This window comes from Brachyistius frenatus, unplaced genomic scaffold (genome assembly GCF_029030835.1).
Source record: "Brachyistius frenatus isolate BFR_SWC_R1_liver_20210118 unplaced genomic scaffold, ASM2903083v1 Contig_52, whole genome shotgun sequence".
Lineage (NCBI taxonomy): Eukaryota > Metazoa > Chordata > Actinopteri > Embiotocidae > Brachyistius > Brachyistius frenatus.
Genome location: NW_027210651.1, coordinates 2,647,844 through 2,669,168, shown reverse-complemented (window position 1 = coordinate 2,669,168; position 21,325 = coordinate 2,647,844). Strand labels below are relative to the sequence as shown.

General features: G+C 41.1%; 2 protein-coding genes across 4 annotated transcripts in view; both read right to left on the bottom strand.

Annotated features, from left to right (window-relative positions):
- The window catches only part of raver2 (ribonucleoprotein, PTB-binding 2), a 71,131-nt gene extending 69,206 nt beyond the window's left edge, over positions 1 to 1,925 (bottom strand). For 2 of the 3 annotated variants that reach the window (XM_069704820.1, XM_069704821.1), the window contains exon 1: positions 1,176 to 1,510. In XM_069704820.1, coding sequence (XP_069560921.1) covers positions 1,176 to 1,460 — 285 coding nt within the window. In that variant the 5' untranslated portion in view covers positions 1,461 to 1,510. Of the gene's footprint in view, positions 1 to 1,175; positions 1,511 to 1,902 lie in introns of those variants that run through there. The other variant, XM_069704819.1, reaches the window with a different exon arrangement.
- An 11,023-nt stretch (positions 1,926 to 12,948) lies between these two features.
- cachd1 (cache domain containing 1) overlaps positions 12,949 to 21,325 on the bottom strand; it is an 86,772-nt gene continuing 78,395 nt past the window's right edge. Inside the window, 6 exon segments of the mRNA XM_069704782.1 lie at positions 12,949 to 13,137; positions 13,139 to 13,263; positions 18,371 to 18,472; positions 19,052 to 19,129; positions 19,918 to 20,079; positions 20,666 to 20,817. Of these exon segments, the coding sequence (XP_069560883.1) occupies positions 13,012 to 13,137; positions 13,139 to 13,263; positions 18,371 to 18,472; positions 19,052 to 19,129; positions 19,918 to 20,079; positions 20,666 to 20,817 (745 nt within the window). The 3' untranslated portion in view covers positions 12,949 to 13,011.

Below are 21,325 nucleotides of genomic sequence, written 5' to 3'. Positions count from 1 at the left end.
GTTGGGTGCTACAACCCTGAAGGACCACACCATCAGCACGCTCCCTCATAAAGGCCTGCATGCTGACACGAGTGATGAACAGTGCCAGGGAGGAGACAATCAAAAAGGTCATGAAGTTTTATAAACAGTGATGTCACCCTGCATTCTTTGACAAGAAACATGCATGCAAAGTCCCTGCATGTACAACAAACATAAAAGACAAGGGGATCTGCTTTTGCTTTCACTAAAGTAATCTGATTGAAGCCAACAGTTTAAAACTAACATGAAGTCAGAAATCATAGATTCCACCTGTCATGTCTGCCATGACCACAGGAGTTCTCATTGTTCTTTATGCTGCTCAAAACAATATTTGTATAACAGTAGAGACACGGTTGAGATCTTTAACTGCTCAATACAGTGCTGTGTGTGACACATTCAGTTTAACAAAAGAGGCATGACGCAAACAACAGGAAAACTATGACGTATTAATGATTACAGGTGCATGAATACGTTCTATAGAAATGGAAAAACAGTGGACTTCATGTGCAGCCTGTCCTGTTGCAAGGAAAGCAACAAACTTTCCTTGCCGAGTCATCACAATTTTGAAATGCAAAGGGAGGCCAGTTCAGGCATATCTTTTTACTGACGTTTTTTTTTTTTTTTAGGTTTGAATCAATAATGTCTTAACATAACTATGTTTAGTGGCCAAATTGTACATCTGAAGCTGTAATCAGCTGTGAGAAATACAAAATACAAACATCAAATATATATTGAGCCTTTAAATACTATTTGGCGACCCGCCTACCTTTGGGAATAAACAGCTGCAAAGAAGTAGACATATATCGTACTTGTTTTAATAAGAAAATTGTAAAAACAACACACATAGCCAAATGAACTTATACATTTGTTTTCAAATGAACTATTTAAGTTTTATTAAAAGTCTATACCATTGAGGATTAAAAACAGCCTTTTATCCCGGATGATCATGGGGAAAATTGATGTCACTATAATCACTAAAGGTCAGACACCGTGTCTGTCATAACGCACGGATTAAACCGTGAAAAGTGCGACAGAGAGTGCAAACTAAACTACTGAGCATCACAGGCGTGCCAACAGTCTCCGTGTGCGTAAAAACTGAAACCATTCTGCGCCCCGCGACTTTTGCCTGAGTTTCTCCGCCGTAAACTGACGTGTACCTGGTTAGTGGTGTCAGGCGGCAGGTTCTTAATGAGGATTTTCCTCCTGTTGCTCAGCTCCTGGCGAGTTTTGGCCAGCCTCTTCTCGATCTCCTCCGGCTCCAGGTCCGGCAGGTCGCGGAAGCTAATCCCCGAATCGGAGGGCTGCGTCGTCGTCGGCGCCGCCGCCGCCTCCTCATCCTCCGGCTGCCGGCTCTCGGGGCTGTCCATCTCCGGGGAAAGTGCGCTATCCCGGGCTAGAGAAGAGTGAACGCTCGGCGGCTGGATGGATGAGGCTGCCGCCATCTTGGGTAGCTGAGGGAAAAGTGCGAGGAAAGAGAGAGAGAGAGAGAGAGAGAGAGAGAGTCAAAGAGAGGAAGCGAGTGCAGGTGGGAGGTGTGTGTGTTGGTGAGAGAGGAAGAGATAGAAAACCACTGACAGTCGCGAATGAATGCAAAGAACTACCACTTTAGTGAGACACGTAAACTAGTCCTAAATGGATTTATTGTTCTTGGAATGAGCGAATATATTTCATCTGTGTATGAGAGTTATTAATCAAAGCCTTTGAACTTGCAATCTCTTGGTTTCTTCTTTTGTTATTCTGTTTGAATTGGAAGATAACAGTGACTACAACCATTATGCTCTGTTATACACACGATTTACTCTAAAACTAACGAAACAAAAGGAAGGTTGGGATGCAGTGATGACAGAGGAATGAAACTTGTTTATATGAGCAGTTTGAGCTCACATGGTTTCCAGCATGTCGGGCTGCACCTCGGAGTCCTGGCGACCCCAACTGTCTGCTGGATGTATAGGAGCCAATTAACACTGGTCAACACAGTCAATGATAAACCAAACGTGTGTGTGTGTGTGTGTGTGTGTGTGTGTGTGTGTGTGTGTGTGTGTGTGTGCGCGCGCGCGTGCCTGCACCTGAACTGGCCCAACAAGCAGCTTGTGATCAGCTGCACTGGAGTGTCTTTAATTTTTGCTGTAACAAGACTGTTTCAATATCCTGAAAATACTGAATAGATAATGACCCACGTGTTGAATCTGCAAAATGTTGTGCGCAGTAGCTTCATTTTACACAGCAATCAACCAGTAAATATGTGTGCAACCTTGTGCATGTGGGCACAAAGAGAAATTAAATTCTTATTTTTATTCTGCAGCCCAATTAAAACATTTCTCCTTTTGGTCAAAGAGAGAGAGAGAGATCGAAAACATTCAGTGGAGAATATCTCTAAACCGCCAGAGCTTCCCTGTTCCCCATGTGCAAAATGTGACCATGAATGGCTGTGTGCCTTGCCTCCTTTCTCCCCAAGTCGCCCAATGAATGCCAACCTAGCAGCCAATCGACCCAGCCAGCCAGCCAGCCTGCCAGCCTGCCTGCCTTCCTGCCTGTCTGTCTGTCTCCCTGCCTGCCAGCCTGCCTGCCTGTCTCTCTCCCTCCCTCCCTCCCTCCCTCCCTGCCTGCCTGCCTGCCTGTCTCCCTCCCTGCCTGCCTGCCTGTCTCCCTCCCTGCCTGCCCTGCCTGCCTGCCCTGCCTGCCTGCCTGCCTGCCTGCCTGTCCACCGTGGGTGGAAAGCTGCTCCTGGCAAACACAAGGGGAGCCAAGCTCCCTGCCGAGTCCTCACAATGGCTATGTCGTTTCCGCAGGCAGCATGAGTCGCCGACAGACACACACACACTGTATAGTCACACTCAGAGGATGCATTCACACTCATGTAGGCACACAAACATGTCAACAAGAACACATCAACCCACTTAGGAAATATTGAGAGCGTGATTATGCCGAGGCCTGTAAGAGATGGTGAAATCAACCTCCATGTTCTCTCTCTCTCACCATCTGTGTGGAGCGTTTCTTGGCTGATCGAAGTCCAGACAATCACAGTTGTCAGTGGGTGAAAATGATCTCACGTTGCCAAGTGGCTGAACCAGTACAACTGAAAAGCAGTGACTGTGTGTGGACTGTTTGTGGTATGAATGCTTCAATCAGGCAGGCGCTCAATCTACTCCAGAGCAGAATGGCCTCAAGAAGAGGATAATTTGTGTAGTTTTAAACAGAAGCAATGAAGGATAAGCAGCATTTTTTTTTCCTCTTAATTACTCTGTCTCATGCATCATTTTGATGATTCATATGTACTAAAACTCTGAATCATAATCTACAGTATCTCCTCCTGTATATGTAAATGTTCCTGCATATAATGAAAACTACTTCCAAAAGGCAATGATAGCAGCTGATTATGTTAAGGACACCTGCTTTTTAGGATCTATTGCTTATAGATTAAAATAGTTGTTAATATGGACTGTAGACCTTAAATGATGTGTTCATTACATGATTCGTTCATCAACAGAAAATCACAGAGAAGTTATTTTATTAAGCAAAAATGCAAAAAATAGTCTTGTTCCAGCTTCTGAAATGTGACAATTTGCTGCTTTACTTTGGTTGTGTACCATTGATCAGGGAAAACACCATGTTTTTACTTTTATGGAACAAACTAGTACAAAAAAGCATCTTAGTATCAACCCTCATGGACATAAAGCTGCTTATCCTGATCTGCAGCAGGCCATTTTCTGCCATGCTCTCACATTGCATTATAGCTCCAAGCCATAATTTTTTTGTCCTCCAGGAAATCAAACAGTGATAAATGCTTCTGAACATTCATCCTGTAAATGTATATTTTCTGTCCAACAACCAGTGCAATCACCTGAAACAAAGACGTTCTGTACACTTGAAAACACTGCGGAGAAGTCAGGTTGTGAGCCAACAGCATCTCAAACAACGGTTGATGCCTGAATGCTGACAGATTGGGGGACATAAATCATTGAGCAGCGGTTCTCTGGAAAGACGGCAAGGACTTGCCTGTCACTTGCACAGGCTGATTCTGGAGACGCATGAATCACTCCACTGAGTGCTAAACAACGTTTCCATGAGAGAACAATTAATTTGTTCTCTCAGTCCCCCTGACACGTACGCATTCCAGCACTGCTTTACACTTACAGACACACACCAACACACGCGTGCATTAATGTCAGCTGCACGGTTATCTTTCAAAGCATTTTACCTTTGTGCAAGTCAAACCCGCCTAATAACGGTCTATGCTTTGCAAACCAGGGGGGGGGGGGATGTTAGTCGCTTTCCATATAAAAGGCAAGAGCCCTGCTGGTGCTTCAGTGTGTCAGCCAGTGATTCACAGCCTTTTGGAGTGGGTGGCAGCAGAGAGGAGAAGAAGAAAGCGGGTGAAAACGTTCACCGCTGCTCACTGGGACTGAGAGTATGAGGGTGTGGGTGGGCAGAGTGGCTGAACGGGCAAAGCAGACACCTGGGATGAGCTCAGTAGGCGTGAGGATGGGAGGGGATGGGAGGGGAAGGGGAGAGGGGACGCATCAGGATGGAGGGTTAACCATAAATGGCAAAGCGGTCCATTGTGCGTGGGAGTTTATGGTGAGCACATACACATGTGCGTATGGTTGTGCAGTGTGATTATGGACACCTAATTCTGCAATCCTGTCAGTAATGGATGAGTTGATGAGGAAATGGTTTGTAGACTCTCCCTCTGTTTCAGAGCCAGTGCAGTGCTCTCATAAATGATCACAGATGCAGTGTGGTGGAGAGGCTTCCTTTCTCTTATAGCACGGAGGAGATTAAGGGACATGTGACCTACTAAAAACCGCTGACCTGAACACACGGGGACAATATGAATAAGAGCTCCCTGCCCAATTCATGTCCTAATTACAGTAGCCATAAGCATACCTCTTCATCAGTGCGTCACGGACGCCACTTTTATGTGGCGAGCGAGTGAATCAGTAATGAGAGAGTCCCATCGAGTTTGACGCGAGTGCTCCCTGCTTCGAAACGAAGCAAGTGTGTACTTAAAGATCATGATCCCTCAAGAGGCCCTAATTAGATTTATTTTACAAGTGTACTGTAAAACCGTAAAGCTGAACTCAAATCCAGAAGATGTCTCTGTAAGGTTCAAGTTGTGTTGTCAGTTGCTGCACACATTTTCCACACTCTTAGCAAAATCTACATGACAGGAGAGAAAACGCCGTGTCAAAGTGATTTTAAAGTGCTATAAATTGCTTGTTTTCATGCAAGACTGAAGATGATCACACTGCGAAGATGCGTTTGGGAAACTGGGACTCTGGACTGCACAGAAATATGCTGCTAGTGCATGTCTGCTGTACTAGTTGGCAGAGCGGAGACTGACTGACATGACCCGAGGGTGCTTGGACACCGAGCTCAGTGCTCTAATTCACAGCGTTTCCCTGGCAGGGAGCAGCAGACAGCTGAAAGAGGGGAGAGCAGAAGAGATACGGTGACAGTGGAAAAGAGGCACAGGCGGCGCCGTGTAGAGGAGGCAGGAATGAATGTCGACAAACTGATAAGGTTTATGGAACATGGCGACGGGCGGACAGACGGGAGACATGGAGAGGAAGCTCCTTCAATCCTTCAGCTCTCCAAAGTGCTGAACTACTTCCCTGTTTAGTAAACTGAGAGCCCGGTGCGCTCATCTCCATTTACAACTCAAGGTGAAACGATTTACCTTGCTGCACTCTGTCACCTTCTCTTAAAATACACACAGTAGCAAATCAGAAAATCTGCTGTAGGCCATTTAAATAAAATTAGAGATTTCAAAAGGTGTAATTAAATGAAAGCATAAAAAAAGACGAGTTCACAGATGCTCTGTTTGAAATCCTCCTTCTATTATATCCTTTTCATATGCTACAAACAGCCTCAATGTGTCTCATTAACTCATTAATTGCACTGATGCTCATACCTATACTGTATTCAGAGACAATTTCTTTCTCTCATGTCAGCAGAGTGGTAATATAGGACAAATGAGACAGCATCATCTTTTTTAATGGAAATTTGTCTCAATAAAAAGTATATGAATCCACAGCATCTAAGTTGTTCAATTTCAGTAATTCTGGTGGCTTCAAGTTAACAGAAATTAAATATTAGTGCACAACTTAAGATATATATAAATATATATATATATATAGGTTATATTAGCTAAAGATTTTACTATACTTGTTATTTGTTGTCTTATTGATTACCCAGATGGAGTTACACTTATTGGCACATGCCCCTATACATGATTATAATTACATTACAGTGTGTAGCTATTTATTAAAGCCGTATAATTAAAAAAAAAAAAAAAAAAAAAAAAAGCCAAATAGTGAGGGTTAAAGTCAAGTTTTACTTTAAGAAGATGAAAGGAGATAAGGTTGGGGAGAAACCTAAATGTTCTCTTACATGTGCTCTTTCCCTCCATCCAAAGCAGCCTCTTGTTACATTGTTGTGTCAGAGCCATGTTGCCTCGGTCTGTGGTCTTCACCCAGATCCCCTGGCAGGAAGCACCATATGTAGAGAAAAGTCTCATAAATAACTGATAGGGTCTTCCAGGCAGTATCACTATTATTTCCACAAATGGCGTGACCTACAACCGGCAGCTTGAAACATATCGCAGAAGACACAGATTGAACAGAACAGATTGAGGCTGAACACCACTTTACTCTGAAAAGCTTGTTTCTTAATGTCGGCGTCAAGAACTAAAATAAGACTTGAGGTTGAGGTTTACCAAGGTAGAAACAAAAGACTGAAACGTATAGCAAAACCATAAAGCTCTTATCTAAAGTATAAAACATGATAATTAATTTTGTTTTCACACGTTGGCTGAAAAAAACACAACAGATATTTCACCAACAGTATGTGAAAATGGCTATGACATAAAGTACCAGAGAATGAACACAACACTTTTCGTTGTGGCTTCAACAATGCTTGTGAGAAATTCTTGCCATCTGCAAAGTTATGCAAAACAAATTAATTAATATTTCCAAATTAATGAGACTTCCAGCAGGGTGAAGACCGTCATCCGTGGACCTCCAGCCATGTTACAAAAAAATGATCTCTCCAAAGACTGGGCCGGACAACTATGCCAGTTCGACAGAGCAGCAGCAGCAGCTCTACGTGGCATTGAAAACACTTCCCTCTGAACAAGGCCAAAGAGCCTCTGAAGAGCAGCTTCCTGAAATGTAGGTGTCCTAAATGTCCCTGCACGAACCACAGAGAATAATACAGGCTGGAAAGGCATCAGACATTAATAGTGTGCCGTCAGAGTGCGAATACTGGGCCAGGTATCGAGACGGCACAGTCGCACACAAATGCCCAAAATCTCCTGCAGATAATCTCCCTGGTTTACTGCGTACAGGGTGTTTTGTGGATGACCTGTTCCACGACCTCTAACAGTTACAACAAAATGGCCCAACAGACGATTAAAAACAAAAATGTACAATATTTGCAACAAAATATCAATAGTTTTTTTTTCTAAATCAGCTGTTTTTCTTGCATGAAGTGTGCTAAAGAATTAAAAAAAAATAAAAAATAAAAAAAATAACCTGCCTTTCTCTTTAAACTGTCAAACACTTTTAAACTAAAACCATCTTAATATCTGTGCCTGGTTAGCACTGATAACAAAAGTCATCGTTGCTCCGTCACTTCACACTTCCGCTGCTTTGGTTGTGCATTGCACTTCCACCCTGCAGCTGCTTTTATCTTTGAGATTGAACCGGCCTCCATCTTTGAACATGCTTCATGCACCAAACAGCAGACACAACTTAGCGAGCAGCAAAAAGCAACTCAGGAACTAGATAAGTCTTCTCAGAAGCTTAAAAAAAAAAAGAAAAAAAAAAAGAAAAACGCAAAGTAAACGGACTTACATTCGTCAGTTGTCCAGAAACAGACTCCAGATGTTTGCTCCTGTCTCCTGGTTGTGCTGAGAGCGAGTTGTTTGATAGCATGTTAGCCATACAAGAACAACTTTATTAGCAGTTCTTTTGCCCCACATTTAAAACTAAAAATAAACAAATGACGGTCAGGTTGAATTGACACTAGCTATATGGACAGGGCAGATTGTTGATAAGTTTAAAGCACAGGTGTATTCTGATGCCTCCACAGACCATTTTTGCGTCAGACATTTTGAGTATTACTTAGACCGGTTTCATTAACAATGTTGTTGATGTATTTGTCCCAGTATTCTTGTTACAACTTTTTTAACTTTATTTTACTGTGTAAAACTTATGAATCTATAGTATGTTATTAAAGGGATTGTTTATAGCTAGCGATAGCTACATTTTCTTGTCTTCTATCCCGAGGTGTGCAGGGACCCGATTACACAACCTGTTCAGTACATGAAACATTTCAAACATAATATCTTGCCGACAGTCTGATTTTCATGATTTTATCATTTTGTAATTCTGGCACACGGCTAATATTACTGTCATTAATTCCACTGTGTATAATGACAGGTGATTACTTGTTCTTTTTGATAGCAGCATTATTCTGAGTAATGAAAACAGTACAGCCTGTGTTTCCAGTTTGTGGCTGTAAAGATGAATAACTTGTCTATAAAGTTTAGGTAAAAAAAAAATGCACTAAGATACAGGAATCTGTTTCTTTAAGCTTTTGCTGACAGCCTACTTCTACCGTATGTATGGTACTGTAAACAGCCAGAGAGGAAGATTTGATAACAGGACTGTGGGATTATTTTTGAGATTGAGTATACCTGTACATTCTGCTTTTGAAATACTTTTCCATTCAAAACTTGGAATTTGCCACGCTCCCAATATTCTCGGAACATCGTTTTGGGTGTAAACTGCGTTGCTCTTGCAAGTTGACCCAGAACGCTAATATAAGTTTGATTCTCAATATTTTGATCCCACAGTGAGCCGCACAGCAGCAGTGTTTTTACAAACCTGCATGTTTCCGTGTATCATGACAAAAACCGAGCAGGAATTAGAAAATCCACACAGTTTAAGTGTAAAATGGACTTTATCACATTCACATTGCAATAAATCTCAATTTGATAACTTTATATGATACATGAGGGGAGTTGATGTACACATGTTCCTTCCGTACATTAATTGCAATTGAGAGTGTTCTGTATACACACATATATACTTGTTTACAACAGCTGGTAAATACTGTTTAAAAGCTCTCCAGGGAAAAATAAGCCTTTAATGTCAAACTCGAAAAAAAGAATTGCCCCAGCACACACATGTATTGAAAGATACTCAGGAGGCTGCATTTGATCTAGAGATTGCTCTGAAATGCTACAAGACTGCTTCAATGTCACACTGAACTGAAACTGCGTACCATATAAAGTAGTGAAAACAGGACAATTTAGTTTTATCAGTTATGAATTACTGCAGGTGACTAAATCTGATGTATATGGTCAAACAGACAGTGTAGACGACAGTGATGCTGGTAAGTCATCAGTGGCTTATTTAACCCACCGAGTTCAAGAAGAGTACTTTGAGGAACTTGAACATGTACTAAGACAAAACCAGCATGTTTTAATGTCTCCGCTCTCTGAGTTGTAAAATGATTTAGCACTTGTGAAGATGAAAGTTTAATGAGCTCACATTGCATGTGCAAATGTGAATATTCTCAGAAAACAAGACTAAAACGACTGTGAATGAAGATGGTTGAGAGTCTGAAGCAGTAGCAGGATGGTCGCACGGCTCACAGCAGCCCGCTGTAAACCCATAATCCACTACACAGCTGTTGTTTTGGTCATTACTCAGCAAAAAGTTGTAGTACTGTTATTCTGCGAATCTAAATGGAGAGATACGTTTCCTTTAACATTTTGAAGACAAACAATAAAACAAAACAAAACAAAAAACTAGAAGTCTCTCAAAACATAAAAGTGTGTATTAATTTTCCAAGAACTGACTTCCATCCAATATGGACCTAAAGAAAAACAAAATTAAAAAACATCCAAGGCATCAAAAATATAGTGCGACACCATGAACAGACAATTCAATATCAACCCGAATATCTGAGCATCATTTGAAGCTTACATCATTTCTTACCAACATTAAAAAAAAATGGAGTGTACAGGACATTAATAGCTATTTGTGATTCTGTATTTACACTTCATAATGAATCTCTGAAGAACAATAAACATTTGGGCACCTAGAAAAAAAAAAAGGATGCCACACTGATGTGATTTGACCAGTTGAACAATCAAACCCGCAAAGCACAGATCGGGTCAAGTTATTCTTCATCAGAAAAAAAATAAGTGGATTTCTCAATCACAATAATTTCACCTATAATTCTCTAATACTATTTTGAAAAATAATGCATTCAATGAAAATGTTTCAGGTGGACAATCTCTCGTTCTTCTCTCACTCACTCACACACTCTCTCTCTCTCACACACACACACACACACACACACGCACACGCACACCAGAGACATGTAAAAATTACATTTTGAGTGGTTAACCATAGAGGGGCCGACAGATGGGTGTAACCTCTGTACAACAACAGCAGCATCTCCACCTCTGTCACTTTCTGTGATGAGGAGGAGACTCCATGTTGGGCATCACTGGAAATGTTTGGCACAAAATCCAGCACACAACCATAACATACGCACAGTATTGGCTCGGCCTCAGAGGCAAAAAGGTTGTGGTAAAAGAAGGTGAAGTGACATTTTGTACTGGTTTTTCTACCCAGGCCGATAGAGAGGACAACACTCAGTGTCTGTGAATCTCCCAGGAACTCTGTGAGGGTCCCCAATTATCCCCACACACCAAATCCCCAGCAGTGACTGAAGCCAGGAATGTTTTGCTGGTGTTGGGTTCCTTCTTTCCTCCTCCAACCACAGGGAGGCTGAAAAAGTCCCAAAGTTCTGCCTTCTGATATAGAGGACACGTCCAGAATGAGGATGTTTTTTTTTGTTTTGTTTTTTTATTTGTCTGGCACAGCAAGTTTTATCTCCCACCAACACGCAGACCTTCAGTGAAAACAGACAGAAAAATGTGCTACATGTCAAAGACAATCGTCCTCCTGACTGCTCTGACACAGGATGTGATTAAGGCTCATCGTTTTCTTTCTTTTAAAAATTTCATACAGATATTGAACGAGAGATACCTGGATCTTTTTTTTTTTTAACCTTCCTGCTGTACTCGGGTCTTTCGTTGCATCAGAATGGCTGTGAAAACGGGTCACGACAGACCCGAGCGCAGCAGCAGCAGGAAGGTTAAAGGAGCAGATCTGGTTTCCACTCAGAAGTTAGGTCCCTGTTCATTTAAAAAATGCTTCTGTTTTAAAGAAGACGCTCTTCACCATACCGTACATTCATCAGTGGCCGCTTTATTAGGTACACCTTAATGTTTTCCAATAAAACTGCCCTATCTATTTTTAAAAAGCTTGCACTGGGTTGCACTGGTGCTGGATAGAACACGCTGTGTGTTAAAACCTCTTGAATTGTGTTCAAGTCAAGAATTACATAATCCTATGCATGGTGTTAACTAAAATGAAGAGTCTGTAGGCTCTAATCTAGTCCTGTTGCATTCCTGTGCCGAGTCCTTCGTCCTCCTGCTTCTCCTCCTCCTCCTCACTGTGGGGAGTATTTTGCTTCTTGTCTGTTACTTTTCTCTTGAATTTTATACGCATCATAAAACTAGACTAAATGGCAGGCCTGTAGTATTTAATATCTCAGTTAACTGGACAGGTGTACCTAATAATTTGACCACTGAGTGTATCAAGTGGTAAATGGGATGCTCTGGAGGGGAGGACAGCTAAGAATATGCAATTGAGATGCTGATTATGCACCAGAGTCCCTCAATATGATCCTAACGATTTAAAAAAAAAAAAAAAAAATCCCATTAGGTGTTGTTTTTCCAAAATTTTAAATAAAAAACAATTCAGAGATATTTTTAGGGACATAGAAACTGAAAATAACAAGCCCTAAATATGATGCATTGGTTGCAGGTATGTCTCATGCATCCCGACTACTGTTTTGTTTGTGTAAGCGGCAGCTGCTTCCTCGTCCGTCTTTAAAATTTACCTCTTTAATAAATAGTAGAAAAATAATATTTTTCCTCTTTAAAGTATTTCTTCTTGTATTTATGTGAATCATTGAAGCTTTTTTTTCCAACTTAGAAGTTCGCAGGCATTCATGAAAATGTCCAGATATCTTCCCATGCCATGTTATGTAAGACCAGAAGCCCCTCCTTTCTTTACTCTCAGAGTAAACTGACTCTGAAGCGTCTATCTGCAGAACCAAGGAGAGTAAAGTTGAAACAGAACTCATGTTAGAATCCCACTAGATCCAGTTCTTTGTTGAAAATACAGTATTTTTACTCTTCACCAGAGATGTCCCACAGTTTTCACAAATGTAAGGAGTGTTTTTTTCCCTCTCCTGCCCATCACCACAAGTGGGCTTTGCAGGGGAAACAACCAATGTGGAGTTTAGGATGGTGCCTTGGTCAAAGGGGGTCCACATCAGGCTCCAGGTTTAATGCAATTATCCAATGGTCCTGAAGAACGATACATAATTGAGAATTTTGTCCTCCCTCAAGGTTTTAAGGTTCCAGTTGCGTCCTGTCCTCAATGACAGCTAATAAATGGGCTCAAACAGCGGCTTGTTCGGTCCTGAAGGTTGTTATGTGCTCTTGCTTGAGAGTCCTGAATGCAAAATTACTTCAGAAAAAAACTGAAAAGCCCATTTGCTTTTATTTACTGGCCCATGTCTGGTAGTTTTCAGTGTGTGTAAAACTGTGTACAGCTGCCAGGTTTTAAATAGAGCTAAATAAAAGAGGGGTTGAGATTTAGATGACACCATGAAGCATCATCAGTTCAGGGCAGAAGTCCCAGTGGCCGAGTGACACAGTGGCTCCAAGTCCAGCTGTTCTACACTCGTTCATCCATCCAGACAGTACCCACTGTGTGCCGTCTAATCAAGCACAAATATTTAAATAGTCTTTAGTAAAAAAAAAAAAAAAAAAAAAAGAAAACAAACAAAAAAACAGTTCCATCCCTGGCAGGAGGGCGAACGGCGCGCTGAGGATCAGCACTCCGCGTCCACACTGTGCACGGTCACCGCCGCTTGCAGATGATGCGTGTGCGTGTGCAGCGGGTGGTGGTGCGTGTGCGTGTGTCGGTAGGGGTGGAACTTGTGGCTGAGCAGGGCGGCCGGTCTGGGGAGGCGTGTCCAGGTCCAGGTCGTCGTCATGGTTACCGACGTCAACACCGGCTGAGAGCGGGTCGTTGTTTCCAGGTGGATTCTCGCTGTCCTCCTGTGGACTCATGGTGCTGTAACCTGGACAGATAAAGAAAACACAAAGGTGTGAGCTTTCTTCATGATCTAATGAAGCCATGGGATATTCAGAAAACTGACAGTTGTGATATCACTCTCAGATTTATTTCCCTGCATGCTCTTAAAAGCAGAAATCAAAGATATCATTCACTTAAATTTACATCTTGACACTCCATACTTGATGGGGCATGATGAGTTTAAAGCCTAAAGATTGGGCCATAAAATGATTTAAAAACCTTACAATAACCCGTTACTAGTGATACTGTACTTAATCTTTAATTTTCAATGTTATTAAATCGATGTGTTTAAATTATTTAGATAAATCACTTGGTCTATAAAATGTCATAAAATAGTGAGCATTTTCCCACAGCTTAAGGTGCCTTTTTTTTTAAAAATCTTCAAAAGTCCAACTATTCAATAAAAAAACTGAGCGAGGTCGCACATCCTCACATTTAAGACCCAGGGAACAAGACGATAATTGGCGCTTGTGTTTAATTAAGTGATTTATCAATCATCAAAACTGTATCAACTATTGACTTAAGCACAGAAATGAAATGATGATCAACAAACCCTTGAAGTGCTTCTAGTAAATTCTTATGTTTGACTCTAAAAAAAATAAACTAATGTTTACTTATGTGTTTCCAAGTTTTGCAATGAGATAATACCAGAATACAACACGAAAAACATGATATAATATACTGCTGGATTCATGACACATTTACTGGCAGTTCAGCGGACTTCACAGTTACTGTACACGTGCACTAGTTTGGTATAACTGCCGTGTATTGATTGAACAGAAATTGGAAGACACCGTGAAAGTAACAACTCAGCAGATGATGCCCCCCGGTCACGGACATCCAATATAGAAACATTCATGTGACTACATGGAAACTCACAATGTTTTCTGAAATCTGTACAAGCTATTTGATGGCACCCTGACGACTAAGCATCGCCACTGGGCATTTTTACTCCTTATGTTTTCAGCTTTCCTCATACAATTTGAAAAAAAAAAAAATAGATGGAAACATATGAGCACTTTTCTTCACATCTTGCACATACGTGTAGCCTGAGGACAGAAACATAAGGCAGCATGGCTGTTAGGATACACTGGGAACTGGAGCAGTGGGAGGGCAGAGCTGCTGTCATAGAGAAAAGGGATTACTGGGTCAGGGAATGAGTAAATCCCAGATTAAAGTTTAAAAATCCAAAATGTAATGACACCAAATATTACTTGTTTACTGTTTAAAATACTCACACATACCACTAGACCCCAAATCCCTTAAGATTTTTTTTTTGACAGTTTCATTCACAAATCATGTAATTTGATGGCTCTTCGACGCTTCTATCATCTAAATTCCCGAAAAACCTTATAAGTTTTATCAGTTTGCTTAATTTTTCACCCAAATTAAAATAGACCTGTTTTATATACTGAGTGGGTTTCACCATCTTCCAGCCCATGAAATCCATCTGAATATAACAAAAAAATATTTAGGAGTTGATCTGGAAATAAACCCATTTTATTTAATTCTTTCATCACCATCTTATTCAGCTCCTGAGATGACACCAGCAACATGCTGCACGGAGGAACATCAATCTGTTATTATTTATCTGTTATGTTCAAGCAAATAACCCTGTAAGCTCGACTGCCTTGATGATTATATTTATAGAAAAATCGCTCTCGTTTTGGATGATGAAACATTAAACCTTCAGAGGTACTGAACCAAATGATTTGTGTGTGCATCTGTGGTATGCAGGCTGAAGGCAGAAGGTTAAAAGCACGCGTGTGTGCATGTTGGTTATAAATTATATCCAAGCAACATTTTCTATCCTACAAACATGTAACTGTTAGATGTTTAACTTTCAGATCGTCACATAAACATATCTGACGTTGGGAGCTAGTTCATATTTTACTGCAGAGACCTTGTTTAGCATTGGCTGTCCTCAAAGAAATGTTTCACCACGCCAGGCCAAACTATTCAGAACGTTCTTGCCGTCTGCAGCCATGCAAGCAGCTCGTACTGTATGCTAGCATGCTATGGGTAGTTATGCACACGGGTGGTTTGAGACAAATGCTGATGTCAGCAAGCAAACACGATCACGAGGTGCAGCAGTGGCTGATGGGAGTGTCATCAGTTGTCCATGACTGGTCATAGATACATGTATTAAGTTTAAGATGTAAAGTCAGGGCATCACCAAAGTTATTCACAATTATTCTGAGTGGAAGACGAATCTGTACCAATTTTTTATTTTTTTTATTTTTGTGTTTGGCATCCCAGCTTGATAGTGGTAACAGATTCAAACGCAGGCCGCTGTGGTAAAGACTCAGCCGTGATGTGTGACACGCTCCGCCAGGTGAGCTGACGGTATCTACCAGATCGAAGGGCAACCCAAGCAGCTGAGCCATTTCAATCAAAACTATAAATCTGTCCATGTGGAAATAAAATTCACGGCAATAAATAAAGTTGTTGAAAAATGGCAGTCTGGACAAAAATGGTGGACACACCAACCAGACGAGAGAACTCACTGAAATGACTTATTTATTCTTCCTGTCATGGTTTTAGTACAGTATATCCTTGTCATACTATCACATAATAAAATATATGCACTGTGTTGTCCCGCATCATCCAGTAAAACTGGGAAGTTCCCTCAAACATTTGTATCCCTGATCCTTCAAAGATGAACCGAGCTTCAATACCACATGACAGAAAGCTGACAAAGAAAATGAGACGAAAAGAGCAGAGGGAGTGATCAGTAAAGCAAAAGAGGGAGAGGGTGATAGGAAGAGAGGAATCACACAAAAGAGAGGGATGGAAACTTCAAAGAAGTTCCAGACAAGGAAGGTGCCAGCTTCTGCACAGATTATCCTGGTTTTCCCCGAAGCAAGAGCCAGACCTTCAGGTAAATCTACTACTGACTGAGTGCTGGTGACAATTTTCAGCTGCACAGGGAGACAAAATCAAATCCCGGGCTAACCGGCTGAGAAGCTATGTGCCCCAATAATGTCAAACAATTATAGCTTCTCTACAAATTGGAAACTTTATCTTCAGGACGTCTGATAAAATGCACAAATCCAGAGTATATCCAACACCTATACCATTCCTCCATTCATTTTTCTTAAAACCGGTATTTGTTATTTTGAAGATGGAAATTAATATACGGTGTGCATTTTGGCTGTTGCACAAAATACCATTTGGATATAATAACCTGTCTGTACCTCTCTTTAGATATTAATTATACTGTGTGTAGTGGTTTCAAGTATAAACACAAACTCTAAAATTGTAGGGTATGTGTATTACGGTTGGAGATTACATGTCTCTGTGCAGTATTCATTATTAAATGGGTGGTTCTAGCTGTTGCCTGGAAGCTAATATTGCAGCTCAAAACAGCAACGCTGGCAAACAGCTCACAGTATGTGTGTGCGTCACTCACTTAACAGACTTAATGCTCTGATGTTTTAGGTGATTCACATCCAGTGTGTGTGTGTGTGTGTGTGTGTGTGTGTGTGTGTGTGTGTGTGTGTGTGTGTGTGTGTGTGTGTGTGTGTGTGTGTGTGTGTGTGTGTGTGTGTGTGTGTGTGTGTGTGTGTGTGTGTGTGTGCTTTATCATACCCTTCAGCAGTATGAGTGAGTGAATAGCGGTAGGAGGGCACCTTTGACCGAACAGAGAGGAGCAGCAACTTTGAAGCATCAACTTAGTAATGAATGTATTTTAATCCCTGACGGACTAACACTCTCTCTTATCCATTATCTTAAACTCATCTTCCTCTTTTGTCGCTGTCCTCTTGCCCTTTCGTTAACACTTATTTCCCTTCTTTCATCATGTTTGCATCTCTCCATCTCCCCACTTGTCCTCCTTTTTCAGTTTTGCAACCTCCCGTTCCCAGTTGTGCAACATGTCTTTCCTGTTCATTTGTGAACATTGCTTTTTGAGTGGCCCTTGAATCACTTATACTCTAATTATTTTCAATAACACCAGAGAGCGAATCCAGACGTCCTTCAATGACTGTAGTTGTGTAAACGAGTTTCATTACGATTACCTCAATTTAATGTGCACAGTCAAATGTTTTTGGTGGGAGAGAGAAAACTTAAGGTGGTGTGACTAAATATGAACTCATCTTACAAACTAATTTCCTTTGTTTTACCATTAATACTGTACCTAAAATGCGTCAGACAAACTCGTACTTCTGCCTTCGTTTCATTTTAGCCCACTCTCCTCTTATCCTCATTCTCTTTGGCATCATCAGTTATGCAACAAGTCACAGAGATACTCATTGCCAGGAAGTGGAGTGCTGCCATATGTAGGCGGTAAGAGCCTGCGTGGGTGAAACTGTCCATCCACATCGAGTGTCAGGCTTACAAGTTCTACAAATGTTTAACAGTGAACATGAGCAACTCTTCCAGAGCTGGAGAGGAAAGAAAACAAGGTTCAGAGCTGTGATATAATGAAAAGAACAAGGCAGGAGCTGAACCACTGCCAAAAGACTGAGGGCTCACTGTGGATCTGAGGCTGAAATGCGTTCCTGCTTTCAGAATGGAATACGATTCATTTAGAAAGATGATACCTACAGAAATATTTACAGTTGCACCGATGCATACATCATCTCTGGTCGTGGCTATAGTTCAGCCTGCAGCTAACACTTACTCTATGAGGTGCAGGAGGAGTTTTGTAACCTGTGAATGATTCATTTTCCACAACAAAGTTATTTTAGACTGAATTATCTGTTGTGTAAGGACATGACATCATCACCATTTATCATAAAAATCTCTCTAAAAAAAAAAAAAACATCCACATAATGTGAGCTTCCTCAACCAACGCGCTGACTTTAGCCTGACCTGACCTTAGGTATGTTTTTTCTAGTTAGAGGGGATTTTCAACATCCAGAAAGACACATAACTGTTAAAGGAATTCTATAAATAGTTCTGTTTTGACACTGCATCAGTGCCCTTACAGATATCGACTTAGTTCCTCTTTTCCATCAGCACTTATCTACAAGAACAGGACGCGTACATATGTAAATGTAAAACATCTTCATACTTGTGCTTTTTTATTTTTTTTTTATTTTTTAAACCTGCCAGTCTCTGTTAATCTGTGTCCGTGTGTGATGTCTTACCGTGGTCGCTCTCTGTCCCAGATCTTCCCCAGTACCTCCGTCTCCGTTCAGGAGTGTGAGTGTGTCTCTCAATCACCGCCGCTATAAATCTGGTATTACTGACTGAAAGTGAAGAGGGCACGCAGGACAGGTCAGCACAAAGACCGTATCTGTATGGTAATCAAGTACTTGTGATGTCAAATATAAAGTTCTAAGTAATTAAAGATAACTCGGATCAGCGGTTCTCAACTAGTTTTGTTTAAGGATCCACATTTTTCATTAGTCATTAGATCGCGAACCACATTTTTGAGCCATTCGAATATATTTCATAAAGAAAGTTCAGCGATACACAATTCTTTAATGCACTATTTAAAACACGAAATAATAAAAAAAAAAAAGGCAACAATCGGCATACTTAATCATTACTTTGTTTACCACTGACGTGACATTAGTTTTGGTTGTTACTGTTATGACAATGCTGTCAGCAAACCGCTATTGCATACATACTTTGTCATGGGAAATGTATCTCCTTCAAAATTAAAGCATGGCAGCAAAAATATAAACATTTGACTTTTTTTTGTTTGTTTTCTTCATAGACAGTTTGTTGACGTATTCATAATGGTAGAGCAACCTGCTTTTGGGTTGTGACCCACCAGTTGATAACTAACAACTTAAATAAATGAGATACCAAGCAGCACTTACTGATTCCTCTGTCCTCATGACTGTCCTCATCCCTCTCATCTCTTTCGTTATCAAGGTTGGACATTCTCACTGACATTTCTTGAGGAAAAGAGGAGAGACACGAAGAATGAGATGAATACAAAAACGAGATCGACGCCACTATCCTTTTATGTTAAATATTACAAGCAAGACAACCAAGAATGACAGCCGGAGGGCTCGAATACTTATGAGAGTGCATGTGCATGAACAGGTTCAGTTTCTACAGAGGGGATTGACGCCGCATGCTGCACCTCAAAACTGCACCTCAAAACTGCAAGTTACTTTTAACCTTGATTTCGACCATGTGTTTTTTGTGTTTATTGCAAGACACAAACACATGCACACAGACACTGCAACTTTATGAGCCAACTGCTCAGTCTAATATCGTGTGATAATGTACTCACACTCGCCGACATCTATTTCAAGTTGTTTACCAAACTATCAGAGAGAAAGTGACTTGGACCGAAGAGTTTTAATGAGGTTGTAATCTTGTTTGATGTTTTTGCCAATATTGCAGCGTAATTACACAAATCATGCAGCAGCTGCTGCTGTGTTGATGCTAATGTCAGCTGTTTAGCTCCAACAGCACTTGCCGCCGTGTTTGTTAATCACGCTGCTTTAAAACGTTTTACTTTCCGTGGCATTGATAGAAATGGCAGCAAGCAAACAGTGTATGTAGAGGAATGTACTGTGAAAGAAAACTATGCAGCGTCACTAGCATATCAAGTGGTCATAATTTAATTTCAACTTTGTTTTCACTTAGCTGTCAGTGTCACCGCTGCTCTATAAAGATATGTTTGGGGGGGGACAAAATGACCATGTAAATCTTTCCCATCCATCCGTCCTACCCTGTGCAGCCAGTGGTGACATGTGCTGGTGTGAGCGCCTGTGGATCTGGTGTCTGTATGCGTACACAGCCAGAACCAGCACCATAATGCATCCCATGATGCCCCCGGCAACTGGACCCACAGGGGCACTCTTGATCATGTTCAAAGATGCCACCTCCTCATCTGCAGAGGAAAGCGAGAAGAAGACAGGAGAGGAAGGGAGAGGCAGGAAGTTGTTTTAAAAAGATTTCAGATGGCTCAAGAAGAGACAATACAATAAGCCGGTATTAAACAGCTCGGGCTCAGATCCTAACTCCTGCTGCGATGGTGGTACATCTTCTACTTTGCTTCTAATCTCTCGTCAATGTGAAAAAGTTGATTCAACTGACAGCAGACGGCCTTTTCTCCATTTTATGAAAACTGATAACACAACCAAAGAAACACAACCAAGCAACAGAGAAGTTGTGGTAAAAAAGTTTCTGAAATGTGACTGACTGTGATCTATAGCTAAAACATTTCTGCTGTCTCAGGGACTCTAAAAACTTGACTTTTGTCTTTTTTGTTACATCTTTTTTGCTTTTTTCTGGCTGACCAGTAACCCTACAGTGCATCTTGGAAAATGTCTCTTAATGGGGGAGTGGGGGCAATGTAAATCACTGAAATATATAATTAAGGTGTAAAAGATGCAAATAGTCTGAGGGAAACTAAATCATAATATTTATAAAAGAAAGGATCTATCTGATCTATTTCTTTGGAACAAGCAACTCACCGAGGAGTCCTAGGCCGTCCGCGTAGGGACTCTTGGCACCAACGATGCCCCCGAAACACTCCTTCTGCAGGGCGCAGTATGGCTTGTCGAGATGAGTCTTACCATCACTGTCCACCATGCACCACTCACAGTCCAACACGCCAAAACAGTCACTGAAACGTGGGCAAGAACACAGAGATCAAATTCAGATTCTTGTGAAGTTGATTTTTTAGTAGACAGTTTTTGGAAAGTTTTTGGGCCAGTGAAAAATAATATATGAGGGACACTACATTTCTAAATACTACTCCGGAGAGAAAATACATATCTAAATTCGGTGTATTCATTTTTGTGAAATCAGACCACAATTGGGAACTGCATTGTTGATATATGTATGTGATGTTAAAAGCATGTTAATTCTTCCTGGGTTAAACGAGTTCAAATTGTAAAATGTTTTGAGAGTGAATTCATTCTTTTGAGTCCTACAATTAAAGGAGCAGTGTGAAGGAATTAGTGGCATCTAGTGGTGAGGCTGAAAATTACAACTAACTTAACACCCTTCGCTTTACCCTCCCCTTCCAAAAGTATGTAAATAAAATCGAAACTTCAAAAATAACCCTCAAATGCGCATCTCTATAGTCCACTAGGGGGCAGTGTGCTGTTGATGTGCATCGGAATCTTATT